Source organism: Pteropus alecto, unplaced genomic scaffold (assembly GCF_000325575.1).
Source record: "Pteropus alecto unplaced genomic scaffold, ASM32557v1 scaffold45, whole genome shotgun sequence".
NCBI classification, from domain to species: Eukaryota; Metazoa; Chordata; class Mammalia; order Chiroptera; family Pteropodidae; genus Pteropus; species Pteropus alecto.
Window position 1 is genome coordinate 39,787,705 of NW_006442491.1, and position 15,378 is coordinate 39,803,082.

At 68.1% G+C, this 15,378-nt stretch overlaps 1 protein-coding gene across 1 annotated transcript in view; it reads right to left on the reverse strand.

Moving 5' to 3' along the window:
- LAMA5 (laminin subunit alpha 5) overlaps positions 1 to 15,378 on the reverse strand; it is a 60,044-nt gene that overhangs the window by 31,960 nt on the left and 12,706 nt on the right. The window contains exons 5-10 of the mRNA XM_025039870.1: positions 15,215 to 15,376; positions 10,845 to 10,997; positions 2,557 to 2,674; positions 1,738 to 1,856; positions 1,479 to 1,649; positions 1,280 to 1,377 (exon numbers count right to left, since the gene is read on the reverse strand). Coding sequence (XP_024895638.1) covers positions 1,280 to 1,377; positions 1,479 to 1,649; positions 1,738 to 1,856; positions 2,557 to 2,674; positions 10,845 to 10,997; positions 15,215 to 15,376 — 821 coding nt within the window. The remainder of the gene's footprint in view (positions 1 to 1,279; positions 1,378 to 1,478; positions 1,650 to 1,737; positions 1,857 to 2,556; positions 2,675 to 10,844; positions 10,998 to 15,214; positions 15,377 to 15,378) is intronic.

Sequence of the window (15,378 nt, forward strand, 5' to 3'; positions counted from 1 at the left end):
AGCAGTGATGGGTGTCGGTGCCGCGGGTGGCAGACAGTGCGGGTGGGGCCGGAGGTGCCCCCTGCAGAGGTGGCCGGGAGCACGGGGCAGGCTGATGCTCCAGGACCCTAGTGTGTGATGGCAGCTGGGGACGATGCATGGCCCACACGGCCCCTGCAGGGTGAGCTGAGCGCAGGCCACGCCCAGGTGCAGGTGAGTCAGGGTGGATGCCCGAGACGTCCCAGCAGGTGTGGGCAGGCCCGCCTCTCGTCTGAGAGCGACCTGGCACCCAGCGGGCTCCTGGCCCAGGCCTCACGTGTCTCTGCCTGGCACTTGGTTTCCCAGAGCGGGTGTTGGCTACACTGCCAACACAGAACCCATGCCTGTCGGGGGTGCCCGGCTGCAGGAGGGGGTCCAGGCACTTCGCTGCAGCGCACCCCTCACAGGCTCTGCTGCGCCTCTCAGCCATGTGTCCAGCCCCGTCCCCACTTACGGCCCACAGCACTCAGCCCTGCGGGCGCTACCATGTTGGGTACATGTTTGCTTGTTCCCTGTCTCCCCAAAACAGGTGCTCCTGGGGCTGGGCTGGGGGCCCACCTGTGTCCCCAGGGCAAGGACAGTATCCAGCATGAGTTAGCTGGACACAGCTACAGAAGGAAGGAAGAAGAGAAGGGATGGAGGGAAGGAAGAAGTGGGGAAAGGAGGGGGGAGGGGGAACAAAGTGGGGAGAGCAGGCCTGCCGGGAGCAGGGGGCGCGGCGCGGGCCCAGCGCTGGCAATCCTGGTGAGTATGCGCTGTGGAATTTAGGGCGCCTGGAGCCACATGGGCCCACAACACCTACTGCAGCTTATTAAAGATGCAGATTAGCGGGGGGAGGGGCTCACGGCGCCCTGTGGCCCGGAGTCTGCTGCCTGCGCTGTGCAGGGCACCGTGGTGGGTGGTGGTACCCTCAGCACCCCCTCAGCCCCCAACCTCTGGGCCTTGGCCCCGCTTGCGGTGGGCAGTGGAGGTCAGGGTGGGGGCAGCAGGGGGTGCATTGTGCTCTGAGGGAAGGTGGTTGGGCACACTGTCCGATTCACAGGACAGAGACGTGCGGCCTCAGGCCACTGCCTCCCTCTGCGACCCCCCCACAGGGCCCTGGACTTCCCCTGGGGTGGGCGGGGCAGCTGGCTGGGGTCCAGACAAGAGCCCCACGAGGTGCACATGGGAAACTTGAGCCCACGAGGTGGCAGCCAGCACCGGCCACGAACCAGGTCCCCCCGCACCCCTGGGGGGGGCGGGGCGGGGCTGCGGGTCTCACCTGAAGGGGTCTGTGGGGTCTTTGGCGTCACACACATCCGCGTGACCGTGGCAGACGCAGCGGCCGCCAATGCTGATGTCCTTGATGCTGTAATAGTACTGCGCCCGCCAGCTGTGAGCGCGTGGCCGCCAGCCCCGCCCCGCCCCGCCAGCCCGTGTGGCCCAGACCCCCACGTGGCCCACCCAGCCCGCGTGCTCACCCGGCGGGTGACGGTGGGGTCCCGCAGCGCCTTGCCCATGAGGTGGCCCAGCAGCGTGTTCGTGCGCAGGAAGCGCAGGCGGATGTTGGTAGCTTTGGTGAAGTCGCGCAGCAGGGGCGAGTAGGAGAAGTTCATGGCCCCAGGGCGCCTGTTCACCAGGGACACCACGACCTGCGGGCAGTGGGCGTGGTCAGGCTGCCACCAGAGCGCGCAGCCAGGCCCCGCCCTGCCCCCCCCTGCCCTGCCCTGCGGGGCCCACCTCGCCGTTCTCCAGGGGCACGATCCGCGAGTACTCCGTGGTGCAGATGACGTCGTCGTCCCGCGTGATGCGCTCCAGCGATGGCGCCCCAAACCGCTCGAGGCAGTCCCGCTTGGAGGCTGCGGGACCGCGGGAAGGTGAGCGTGGACTCCCCACGCCTCATGGCCTCGGCTGTGCGGTGGGTACATGGCCCTGCCTGGATGGTCACCGGCCGCCCCCAGGGCTTTGCTGGAGAGGGTGGCACTCTGGCTGACAGAGGGGCCTCCCTGGGAATGCACCACAGGAGCCCAGGCTGCCCGCCATGCCCCAGCCTGGTGATTCGGAACTGGCCCACGGGGCACGAGCTGTCCCTCTCTGCAGAGAACAGGGCCCCAGGATGGCCCCCTGATCCCAGTGCTTGGGGGACTGTGCCCCGTGCTCCTTCGCAGGGCCGCCCGCCCCACTGTCAGGCGTGGAGCGCTGGAGAGAAAGGTGGCCCCGGCCTGTCCAGCCGCAGCAGCGCCAACAGCTACACGGCTGGTCCAGGTGACACATGACATGGCCGGTCAGTGAGCATGGCCCCGTGCTCCTCTGGGCAGGCAGCTAAGCCGCTCAGCAGCTGCCAGAGCAGGAAGCCAGTCCAGAGGGAGCCAAGAGACAGCATGGGGACTCCGGGCGCCACCAGCCCCCGGACCTAGCCGCGCCCCACATTGGGGACGAGAGCGGCTCACCCCACCCCACCCCCGCCGCCTTTGGGGATGTGTACCCGGCAGTCCTGACCCATGTAGAAGCCGAGCCCCCGAGAGTTTGCTGCTGACAGCTGCCCCAGGGGACACTCACAGGCGAAGAACTGCCACGGCTGGTAGGTGAGGCCGAAGTCCGTGGACCTCTCCAGCACCCACAGGTCTGGCCGAGGGGCGTTGGCAAACTTGATGAGCACGTAGGCCACGTGGAACACCTGTGGGGGTGAGGGTGTTGACGCCCGAGGCATCTGGAGGGCCACCCCTGCCCCCTGGCACGGGGCTTCCCGCTCCCGCAGGGGACATCTGTGGGTATGCTGAGGGCCAGCTGGCTCAGGGAGCAGCCCTGGGGCTCGCTGACCAGCCCCGGCCACTGAGGCCTTCACCGGACACTGCCTGGGTCTGGGGGTATACACACGCACCGAGGGCCCAGACCCGTCTGCCTCCCCATCTCTGCCCCGGGAACCCAACAGCCAAACAGGTCCCTGGGCTCTGAGGCTGAGACAGGCCTGGTGGCTGTGGGGGCCAGCCGGGGCATGTGGGGGCAGCCCGTCTTCAGGGCCCAGCGGAGGGGCTGGGTGAGAAGACGGGTGACCCCACAGCTACGGTGCCAGGGGCTGGGCTGAGCAGTGGCCAGTGTCCCCAGCTCCCAAGCGAGCCTGGCCCCCTCGCACAGCTGCCGGTGACCCTCCCACCCTGTACGGGGCCCGTTCCAGCCTCACGTGGTCACTATGCCATCATTCTCAGAGCTAACTCAGAACCTGCCCCTCCACTTACTGACCAGCCCTGGCCACTGAGGCCCCCGGGCACAGGTGGCCTGGAGCAGCTGGGCCCAGCCCGGACCATCACAGAGCCCCAACAGGGGAAACAGACTGGAAAATGGGAAGCTGGGCTCCCCCTGCCAAAGGCATCTCCTATCCAGCTCCCCAGGGAACACAACGTAGCGGGGGGTCTCACGTCTGTACCTGGGACCCATGACTCCAGGGCACAGCCCAAGGGCTCCGGGTCCACTGGGAACAGCAGTGGCTCAGGCAGAAGCACCTGCCCAGCCCGTAGCCTCAATGACAAGGTTGGGCCCCCAGACCCCTGGGAGGGCGGGCACGTGAGCAGGCTCCACCCTCGCCCCCCCGCATGCACCTGCCGTGCCCGGCACACACCCCAGGCCCCCACTCTGGGCTCGGCCTCCGAGGCCTCTCAGCTCGCAGGACCAGTGAGCCCCTCCGCCTTGGCCCCAAAGCCCAGGGGACAACAAAGTTGGACGGGTCATTGTCCAGGCAGGGCGAGTGGAGGGACACAGACCGCCCCCCCAGCCTGCAGGGTGACTCTGAAGGGACAGTGAATCCCCGGCGGCCCAGCCCTCGGGGCACGCGCGGCTAGGAAGGCCGGTGGGGGCAGAGTCCCAGGACCCCGAGACACGCCTGTTCTGAGTCCTGCCCTTCCTGGAAGGTCTGGTGTTCACAGGGACAGGCACACATCAAGCCAAGTGGCCTCTCCCCAGGGTGGGGGGTGCAGCCTATTCACCCACTGCCAGGCTCTGATGTCATCTTCCTCTGTTCCGCCCGGTTGGGGGAGGGGCATGAGCCCCTAGAGGACAGATGCTGCACCCAGCCAGCACCTCGGCCAACCCTCAGGCATTCCAGGGAGCCCTGGGGGACCTTGGGTGGCCCTTGTGCCAGGAGGGGTCTTCGTGAGGAAGGGCGGGCGGGGGGGGCGGCTGGATGTCTGTGAGTCACGGACACAGGCTGCTCAATCTCCTGGGGGGGGGCCGCAGCACACCCTCACCAAAGGGCACCCCCCAGGAGATTGAAGGCTCCCACTGAGCCCCCTGGGACACGCCCCCGCCTTTCCCTGAGTGAGGCCACCAGGCTGGACCCTCCGCTGGCCAGCTCTGTCCCTCCCCCAGGTCGGAGGGCCGGGCACATTCTTCCCAGCTGAGAGCACTTGCACAAATACTGATTCGAAGGCCAATCGGGCAGGACGAAGCGGCTCGGCAGCTTCCACCCCGCCCACACGCCGGGACGCAGTCAGAGAGACCCCTGCCTCCTGTCCACCTGGTCGTCTGCGGGGTCTCCGGACACGTGGCCCAGGCTGCAGGGGAGAAAGGCGTGTTCCCAGCGCCCTCCACCTGTCCCCAACCTGATGCTGCTCCCAAGGCCACACGGGGCATGCCCCAGGAAGGGCGCAGACCCCCAGACCCCCGGACACGGCGCCCGCCCCCACTCCGCCTGGCCCACCTCTGACCTTTCCCGCTGCCGCACAGTTCTCTGCAGAAGGAAAAAAGTCTTTTAAAGCAAAAGTCAAACAAAAGCCTCCTGAGTTATTTTTAACAATCCGGCTATTTCGGGGCAGGCATACTTCCAGAACAGCAGCCGGACTGCCTCTCGGCCCCCACACCCAGCCTGACGGCAGAGGGCCAGGGCCCCCCAGCAGGGCTCCTGCCCCCCGACTCCTGCCTGACATGCCGGAGCAGGAGGCCCAGGGGGGATTCTAGGCATCAATGGCTGTGTGACCCCTGGGAGTCACTCCCGTCCCCGGGCACAGGGCAGTGGAAAGACAAACACTGTAGAAGTGCAAAGACCGGGGGCCGGGGCACAGCGCCTTCCGAGATGGAGTGGCAGCGCCAAGAGCCTCGCGCGGAAAGTACCGCTTCCCCTACAGGTGGACGGGCAGAGGCCAGCAGCCACCGACCAGGGCCACTGTGAGGGCACCTGGGCCACACCACACTCCGGTGTCCAGGGACAGAGGTCCAGGGACGGGCATGTGCAGGGGCAGGGCTGGGATCTGGACAGACGGGGAGGTCTGAAGGGAGAGAGGTGCAGAACCAGCAGGGTCTCTAACCCCTCGGGAGGGGCTGGTGCAGAGGGCGACAGCTGGCCAGCAGCCACCTGGGCTCAGCACCCACATCGCTGAGGGCAGGGCCGCAGCCGGAACCCCCAGAGTGCAAGATGGTCAGGGCCAGCACACCTCACCTCTGCCTTGGGTGCAAAGACGGGGGCCGGGGCACAGCGCCTTCCGAGATGGAGTGGCAGCGCCAAGAGCCTCGCGCGGAAAGTACCGCTTCCCCTACAGGTGGACGGGCAGAGGCCAGCAGCCACCGACCAGGGCCACTGTGAGGGCACCTGGGCCACACCACACTCCGGTGTCCAGGGACAGAGGTGCAGGGACGGGCATGCGCAGGGACGGGCATGCGCAGGGGCAGGGCTGGGATCTGGACAGACGGGGAGGTCTGAAGGGAGAGAGGTGCAGAACCAGCAGGGTCTCTAACCCCTCGGGAGGGGCTGGTGCAGAGGGCGACAGCTGGCCAGCAGCCACCTGGGCTCAGCACCCACATCGCTGAGGGCAGGGCCGCAGCCGGAACCCCCAGAGTGCAAGATGGTCAGGGCCAGCACACCTCACCTCTGCCTTGGCCCATCTCAGGGCCGGGGAGACCCGGGCCAAGCCCTTGTGCCCCGAAGGAGGAGGGGCCCTGCCCCCATCAGCTGGCCGCCGGCAGCGTGAATCACCGGGGCAGCAGTGACTCAGCCCTGTCCCTGCAGGAAGCAGCCCCCCTGCTGACTCCCAGGGATGGGCCGGGGTCCCAGCCCGTGGCCGGCAGAGGCAGGAAGCCCCTCCTAGACCAGGCGTCCAGGCCAGCTCCCTGGCCATTCCCCTCGGAGTGAGCACTGGGGTACCCAGTCCTGGACCCCCTGGCCCAGCCCCTCCCCCTACCGCTGGTCCTCGCCCGTGCTTCACACTGTGGGCAGAGACCCCATTTGGAAACCCTGATAAAGATAACACCACGGCAGGGCCGGCCAGCCAGGCCTGGGCAGGCCCCCACCTGGGTAAATAAGCACGGCCCACAAACCGGGACCAGGGAGCCCGAAAACTGGCCACTCATGGACACGGCTCCAGGACAGCGGGGAGTGGAGAGGCCACCGCTGGGAAGCAGAGTAAACACGGCAAAGTGGAGGACAGGCGGGGCCCAGGGACCAACCGCTGGGCGGGTGTCCCCCGCACAGGTGTGCAGAGGAGGGGGCGGTGCTGGGGCCTGGGCGTGGGCCGAGGGGCCCCTGACGGGTGGGTGGGCAGGGGCTCACGGCCTGGAGGGGGATTAGGCCCGGCCCGGGGCGCCCTGCTCCTATGCCCCCCTCCCCGCAGCCCAGCCCAGGTCGGGCCAGATGGTCAGCCCCCGGCCACAGGAAGTGGAGTTTACCCCAGGGGGACCCAAAATCCAAACAGTTTAGTCTCCGGTGACTGGTGCCGTGCGCGGAGGTCAGGACCATGAGGTTTGTTTAAAAACACAAAAAACGGGAGCCTTTTGGAGCCGCCAGGGCCTGGGGGTCCAGCGTGAGGTGGCGGGGGCGTCTGTGTGTGCCCAGTGGGCAGACGCGTGCTCCGGGATGGCCGTGTATGGCGGTAGCAGGATACGTGGGGCCAGGGACAGAGGGCCCTGTGTCCTCAGCAAAAGGACGAGCAGAGAGAGGCAGGTTTTGCTGATTCTCACGAGGAGAGACGGGGCCTGTGCCGGAGGAGGGGTGCCTCGGGCTGGCCACCCAGGGTCCGCCCGTCCTCCCCCAAGGAGCCCAGCTCAAGGGGCTATGTCCGGTCCAGCCCCCACACCTGTCTCGGATGCTGGGATCTGTAACCAGAGCCTGGCCGGCATCGGCCATACTTCCTGCCGCTCCCCTCAAATAACCCCACTGACCCTCCTGGGTCACTGGCCACTGGCTGGGTGCCCAGCCGGGACCAGAAGGCCTGCCCAGGGAGGTCCGAGCTGGCCAGCCTCTGAGGGCGTGCCACTCGCAACGGGGGCGGGGGGGGGCAACCAAAGCAGCCCATGTGTTGGAGACCCTGCCGAGGTGGGAACCCACTGCCCCACCCCAGCCCGAGCAGGTGCTCCCACCCCGCCATGCAGAGAGGACAAGCACAGAGGCCAGACGGCGGCTGTGGCCAAGCCCCACGTCTTCCCCAGACACCGGTACAGGCTTGTGCGTGTCAGCGCCATTTCCCCAGGTGGCCGGGGGTACCCTCCACCCCCGTGCTGGCACCCCACCAGGGCACTGCTCCTCAGCACCCCCCGCCCCGCCCCACTGTTCCCTAGGGAGGGCACAGATCGTTTCTAGCAGCCAAACAACAATTCCGGCCTCACGGTCTACCACCGCAGCCTACATCCCAAGGCTGGCTGCACGCAGCCCCCCGCACCTTCCCCTGCTGTACCCCTCCACAAGCCAGCAGCACTCCTCACCTGAAGCCAGATCTGGGGAAGGGGGGCTGCAGCCACAGGGCGGGGGGCCTCCCTCACGGCCAGGCTACCAGGGAGATGTGTGGAAAGGGACACCCGCCAGCCCTAAGTCACCCGCCCAGGTCCCTAAAACCACTGGGCTCAGGGGACGCAGGGCCACTGGTTGGGGTAGGGCGCTCAAGTCAGGCCCTCCCTTGCTGGATGGCCTAAGCCTGGACAGTCAGAAAGGACCCCCCCATCCCCCACTGCCCTGGGTCCAGGGAAGGGAGGGCCTGAGGCAGCAGGAGCCTGCGGGGCGGGGGCTGATGGGAGATAAGCGAGAAGCTCTGGTCCCTGGGAGGACCCCAGGTGGGCCGCTGCCAGGCACTGGACACTGTCCCCCAGCTGGCCATGGAGACTTCCTGGCCATACTCAGAAGAGAAGCCCTTCAGGGACCAGCACCCAGTGGGGCTTAGGGCAGGGGCGAAGGGCTCCCGGGCACGGCCCACACGGCGAGCAGGGCAGGCCCCTCTGTGCCCGCCAGGACCCGGCTCCTGGAGCCCACTTCTCCACCGGCAATATGGGGAGGAAGAGGGTCCAACGCTGCCCCCTGCCCAACGGGAAAGATCAGAACAGGGGGTACGGACCCTGGGAAGCAGGCAGGCTCCCTGTGGCCACACAGGCTGCCATCCCCCAGTCCCGGCCACCTGCCAGGCATGAGCTGGGGCCGCGATGGCTCAGGCCTGCTGGGCAGGAAGGCCGCCTGATGCGCGGTGCCAGCTGCCCCCCCACCAGGCATCCGCTCAACGCCAGAACAAAGGCCGTTGGCAGCATGCCATGGGGAGTGCCCGGCCTGCCGCCCGCTCACCCGCTTCCCAGCGGAAGCCCCAGCCCCACCCTGGGACCCTCGCCTCCGAGTACTTCCCGAGGCAGAGGGCCCAGTCAGGGGTCGAGACCCGGACTCCCTGGCGCGCCCCCAGCCTAGCCGGGCCCCTCCCCCGGGCCCAGCTCGCATCTGCACCAGGAGTGTGCTGGCCTGGGCACTACTGTCACCAGACCTGGTGAGGCTTGAGGGCACTGGCCCCAGGGTCCCTGCGAGGGTCACGTGGACACGCTCCAGGCCCAGTCCTGCAAAATGCCTCCCAGTGCTCAGGCCCGGCCACCTCTGTCCGCTCCCCAGAGCCTCCACTTCCTGCCCTGTGTGGGGCTCGTCTTCCCCAGACCAGGCGCCGAAGGCAGGGCCTGGTCTCTGTCCCCAGCCGTAGCCAGTGGGGGCACCCAAAAGGGATCTAGTCGCCGCTCGGTGGCTCAGCGAAGAAAGGGCGATGACCCCCCCAGTTTCCACGGGAACCCCGCTGGACACCTGGTCCACCTGGTCCACCTGCTCTGCCCAGCTCCAAGCGCACGTGGGGCTGCCACGTGCTCCCCTCTCCCATCCAAGCGGGCGGCCCCCAGCAAGGCAGGGGCGTTGGTGGGTGCACATGCAGTCGGGGGCGGGGAGGGACAGGGAGCGGCAGAGGGGAGAGGTATGGGTCCGCAGGGAGGGTGGGGGGAGAGGGGAGAGGGAAGCTTGGCCCGGTGGGTGGGGGTTTGATCTGCCCCCACACTTGGAAAAGAGGAACTTCGTGTCATTGTGTAGCTGGGGAACAGGCTGGGAGGCAGGTGTGCACGCCCAGCGACAGAGGCCCAGGCCCAGGTGGCACGGCTGGGTTCAGACAGGTGGACGGAGGCTCCAGGGGCTCAGACCCAGGAGGGGCAGGGGCCATGCGAGCCCCAAATCAGCCCACCAGCGTGGCTCGGGAGAGCACTGTGCCCACCTGCTTTGTGGCCACTCAGGGGTTGCCATGGAGACCGGGCCACAGTGCTCCCAGCTATGGCCCTCGCCCCTCCCCCATCCTGGCCAGGCCTGTCCCACCAGCTCAGCAGGAGTCCCCTCTGACTCGCCTACCCGCCCACAGGTGCCCCTGGGGCAGCGCTGGAGAGAGGGGCCCAGGGTCACACAGGGCTTCGAGGTCCCTCCTGGGGACAGAAAAGCATAGAGATGGTGAAAACCCAGTGAGCAGAGGGCACTGAGGGAGCCCCACCCACACCTGGGCCAGGTAACGCCACCACAGGTGACACCCCGAAGACAGGGAGCCCAGACAGGCAGCTCCCCTCCTGTGACCCCTCCCCTCCCCCAGTCCCTTCCCCCAACCCTGGTTGCTTCTCCCTCCCACATCGCAGCCCATGCAGGGTCTCCCACCATTCCAGGCCACCTGTTAGGACTTGAACCACTCCCTTCGCCGCCCACCTGCCGCTGGGCCAGGCCCGCAGCCCTCCAGGCAGGGCCAGGAGGTTCGCTGACTGGTCTGCCGGGCCTGCCGAGCGGAGCCACCTGCCTGCCTGAGCCTCGGGACTGCGGCGGCGGGAGGCTCAGCCAGGAGCAAAGCTGGTCAGCTCTGGCCTCCAGACCTGCAGTCAGTGCTCCCCCCACCCCTGGGAACAGGGCAGGGTCTGGCAGGATCCATCTGTAACCCCGACTGCAGGCAGGTGGGCCTCATCACCTGCCCCCACCCATCCCAGGAGACAACAGGATTGCTGACCTATTTCATAGCCCAGGACCCCGAGGCAGGCACCTGGGCAAAGTCACACAGAGAGCAGGATGCAGACTGGACCTGGGTCTGACCTGGCCCCGTGCCCCAGGCAGCAGGGTTCCTCTGTCTCTGGGGACTGCCTGGCCCCCGCCTCCTGCCTGCACAGGGCCAGAGGGAGCAGGCACACCTTGCCCTACAGGCACAGCTAACCCGGTGGCCTCTGCGGCACAGGTATCCTGGGAATGTGCAGTCCGGAGGCCCGCTCCACATTCCTGGGCCCCTCCCACACGCCGGCGGGCCTGGCTCCCGGCAGAAGGCTGCCTCAGACAAGGCCGGGGCTCCGCATTCCCACCGCCGCGGTCACCCTGTTCTCCTGGGACCGCTAGTCAGCCCCGCCTCCCGTGTGCTGCAGGGATGTGCAGAGAACACACGAGGGGGTCACCGCCACGCCTCCGTCCGTGCTGGGCCTGCCGCCAGCACCCCGACTATGCCAGCGCCCCCCCACGAGGGCTCGCTCAGGGTGGGGCCCAACCCAGGTCCACGCTCCAGGGGAAACTTAGGGCTGCGAGTGCAGAGGTGGGGGCGGTGGAGGGGGTAGGGTGGGGGACACTCTACCTGACCCAGGTCCAGGGTGACGTTGACCTCGTTGTACTCCAGGCCACGGGACAGCGGTGGGCTCTGCCACCAGCGCTCCGTGCCGTCGATGGCATTGCTCACGGGGTGTGCCCGGTTGCTGTTTGCAGCCGTGCAGATGTCACAGTACTGGCCCTGTGGGGAGGGAGTGAGTGGTCAGAGGGCTGGGATGGGCTGGGTCCCCCGTCTCCCACCCATCATGCCCCTGCCCCCGATCTCTGGACCCTCGTCCACCAGTCACTCCTTTGCTCAGCAAACCTCCAACACGCCTGACTCGGGACTCGGCTTCTGTGGGAGGCGGCCGCACCCATCATGGAGGAAGCGAGCATGGGGAACGGGGCACCTGCTCTAGGTGGGAATGCCAGGACTGGCCTCCCTGAAGAGGCAGCATCTGAGGGGCACACCGTGCACTCCAGGCGGGGTGGGGCGGGGACTGTCCATGCAAAGGCCCTAGGGCAGGAGGAGCCACTGAGTAGAGAGGGAAGCCACTGTAGCTGGGGCTCGGGGACGGGCCAGTTGAGAGACAAGTCTCACCCTCCCCCCAACAGACAGAAGGCAGGGCCACCTGGAAGCCAGGGACAGGAATAAGCGAGCCAGACCCCCTCCACCTCCAACGGCGTCTCCCACGGCAGCCCTGCCAGGCTCTCACCCAGAGCGTCTGGGTTAGGGTCCCCAGAGACATGAAGCCGAGCCACCTGGCAGCCTGCGAGGCCTGGCCGCAGAGCAGAGGCATGTGGGCAGCCGGCAGGCAAGGCCTGGACCTCCTGGCTCTGCCGCTTCCGAGCCCTGGGACCGGGCCAACTCACGGCGGCCACTGAGCCTCAGTGTCCCCATCCAAAGAGCAGGGGTAACGCTGGCACCTGCTCAGCACCCCAGGATCAACAACGATCCCACTCTCGGCCTGGCAGCTGCTTCGGTCACGGTCCGGACACCTGCCAGGGGCCTGTCCTCTGGGGGCACAGAGGGCTCCTGGCAGCAGTTCCTGGCCCGCTGTCCCACTTGGGGAGGAGCAGGTGCTGGGAGCCTGGGGTGGGGGGGCTGGGGGCAGGGCCCGGCCCTGGCTGCTGGCAGAGCAGAGGCCCAACCCCCACTCCAGAGGAAACCAGACCTGCCTCCCTCCCCACACAGAGGCAGCCCTCGGGGACCTGGCACCGCCTGAGGCCTGAGAGGCCTTGTCAGGGAGAGGCAGCCACCCGCCGCCTGCATCCCAGGTGGGATTGCGGGTGTCCTGCCCCACTCCCAGGCCCACCGGCACAGAGAGCCCCCGGCCCTCGCGTGCACCGCGTGCCCTGCCTCTCCAGACGCGTCTGCCCCCGGCCTCCAATGTGCGCCTGGGCGGGCGAGACCTACAGGTGGCAGAGTGGGCTCCTGGACCCCTGGTGCTGGGTGCTCTGGGTGGCCCATCTCAGACCTTGCTCCTGCCTGAGGCCTTTGCACCCGATCTCATCCTTCGGCTCAGATGTCACCTCCTCGGTGGCGTCCCCGCCCAGTTCTAGACCACCTAAGACATTGGCCTGACACCCCCGGCATCACCCTGCCGCATTATTTACCTCCAGAGCTAGGATTGTCAGGCTATCGTTAATTCTGTTTACCGCCTCCTCCCCCACCACGAGGGGCAGAGGGTCTGCCTTGTTCTTAACTGCAGTCCTGAACCTGCCACCCGGAGCTGCCACACCCAGGGGCTACTGCAACGGGGGACACCCAGAGGTGGCATGACCTGGGCGGACCGGGCCGCCAAGCTCAAGTTGTGACCCCTAAACTGGAGCCTGGGACTCCAGCTTCAGGGCCTGTGGGAGCTCTCAGAGGACAAGCAGAGGGGCCAAGGCTGTCACTGAGAGCGCCATGCACACGGGTGCAGGCCGTCAGCGGCCTGGTGGGGTGGGCAGGGCCCCCCAGTGGGGGGCTGTCTGTCCAGAGAAGGCTGCCTGTGCCTCTGGGCCCCGTGGGGGGCTGGGTCAAGGGTCGAGGGAGCCCAGTGAAGTTTTGGCTCAGGCCCGCAGGGAGAGGCAGGGAGGTGGCCACGGCAGTGGGCCACTCCGGGACAGGGGCCTCCCTGCTGGCCTTTCTTCCTGGCTTGGGCTCACAGTGGATGGAGGGCGCCCGCCTCACTCCCCACCCCCGGCGGCTGCAGAGGGTCCTGTAGGGAATAGAACGAGGAAACGGAGCAAACGAAGCAGCCATGAGAACTTCCCCTCCCAGTGAGTCACCAGCTGGCGGCCGAGCCCCCGCTTCCCCTGCGGGGCTGAGGCCAGCCCGGAATCCCTCCCATGCCCACCTGAGGCTGAGAGGCCAAGCCCGAGCTGTCCTCTGCGCCCAGGGCCACCTCGCCCAGCAGAGCTCACCCAGGTCCCGGCTGGGACACGCCCCTCCTCCGCCAGCTTCTGTCCCATCTCCTCCAGGGGGTCCCCTGGGAGCTGCCGGCCTGCAGCACTGGGCCCCATGTTCTCTGTGACCCACCCGCACTAACACAAGTCGGGGCTCTCAGAATGATAAAAGGTGGGCTTCACCCCACCCCCAACACATCCTGTGCTCAGCCAGGCAAGGCCCTGTCACCAGTCCACTGAGAGGCCAGGACACTGAGCAGACCCACTGTCCCCAGAGGAGAGGGCAGCCCAGGGACTTGTCTGAGGTCACAGGGCTACTCGGCGTGCATCCATCGGGCCACCCATCCGTCTACCATGACCGCAGCTTTGGAGCGGGCAGCTGATGGCCGGGCGCTGCAGGGTCAGAGGGGGCGTCACCGTGGGGTGGTGAGCAGGGCTGAGGCCTCTCACTCAGGGCTGCCACCGGCTGGTTGGCAAGCAGTCACGGTGTGACAGATGGCTCCCCGGGCTCCTCGGGCCCGGCCTTGAGGTCCAGACGAGGCGGGCCTCACAGGGTGCCCATTTCACAGACAAGGAGCCCGAGGTCAGGGAGGCACGCCAGGCAGCGTAAGAGAGGCAGATCAGGGGCTCTGATGCCGAGCCGCCAGCTGCCAGGCCACTCCTGTGAGCACCCAAGGGGCGATGAAGGCAGCGAGGAGGGGGCTGGGGGCTGGAGGTGGCCTGGAGCCTCTGTGGCTGGAACAGCAGCATCTCGGTCGAGCACTGAGGAGGGACCTGGGGCTCGGCCAGGCCTTTGGGGCAGCTTCGGGGACCCCCACACAAGCCCAGCCCCTCTGACATCAACTGGATGTGCCCAGGGCCTCCGTTCCCACCTGGGCTGGCTGTGGGGCTGCCAGCAGGTGTCTGTGCCTTCCCAGGCCTGCTTCCCCACCTGGAACGGGGGCGCCAGGCCTCTCTGGGCTGTGCTGGACTTACGGGGGAGCTGCCGGGGAGCCCGGGAGCCCGGGCGGCTCTGCCACACCAGGGCCCTCTCGGCTCGTACCACCCTGGAGGGCCAGGGCGGGTGGAAGGCAGGCAGTGAAGGGCCCCGCTGATGCCTCTCCAGCTACCTTCTTCCCGCCCCCAGCCTCCATCGCGGGGAGGTGGGCTCTGGGACCCTCAGATTATTCAGGTTTGGCGGGGGTGAGATGATGAGCCTAGCATGGTGTCACGGAGCTCCTGGAGCAGACCGCACCAGCCCCCAAGGCCAACTGCAGGAGGCCTTGCGGGCCAAGGAGCCTTATGGGACCCCAACCCCCAACCTAAGCCCTGAAGGCCTCCGCAGCCCTGCTTGGCCGTGAGGCTTCCATGCACACAGCCCCCTAACCCAAACCCCACCTACAGACTGGGCTTGGCAGGACATGCCCCATGGCCCAGAGGGTCTTCAGTGGTTGCAGCCAGGGATGCGGCCCCTGATGGCAGCTCCCCGTTCCCATCCCCAGTTAAAACTCCCAGTCTACCCCCCTCCCGCACCGTGAGGGCCCCAGGGAGTCCCCAGACCCCCAGTGGGGACGCTTCCATCAACCCTCTGCTGCTGGCGGTGAGGGACTCCGGCCTGGCCCCTCCCGCCCCATCCCAGTCCCGTCCCGACGCCAGCAGGTTCCAGCCTGTCCCGGGGGAAGGCGGAGCGGTCCGCCCTCTCCCTGCGGGCAGCCGGAGGAGGCCACCAAGCCCCGCCTCACCGGGATCCCGGGACTTGGGGCGGCCAAGGACCGCGCGCCAGCGTCCCTCCGCCCGCGGCCGCGGCTCCGGTCCCCGGAGGGACGCGCAGTTCTCTGGCGATCCCAGATCCTTTCCCTCCCCCGAAACGTGGAACCGGGGAGTCGGGGCGGGGCGCGGGGCTTCGGTCCGGCCCGGGGCGCTCCCAGCCAACTTGGGCAGGAGTTGCGAAGTCCGAGGCCGATCCGCCGCGGCGCGGGGGTCCTCGGGGCCGGCTCTCCCGTCCACCCGCTCTGGCCCACGGCGACCCTGCCCCCGGCCCGCGCTCACCTGGATGGTCTGGTTGGGGTCCCCGCCCGCCACGGGGCCGCCCACCAGCTTGCAGTAGAGGTCCTCGGTGGGGCGCGGGGTGCCGCGCGCCGGGGCCTCCTCGCCGCAGGTGGCCGAGGCGGCAATGCGGGCGCCCTCGGCCAGGTTGAAGTAGGGCGGGTGTG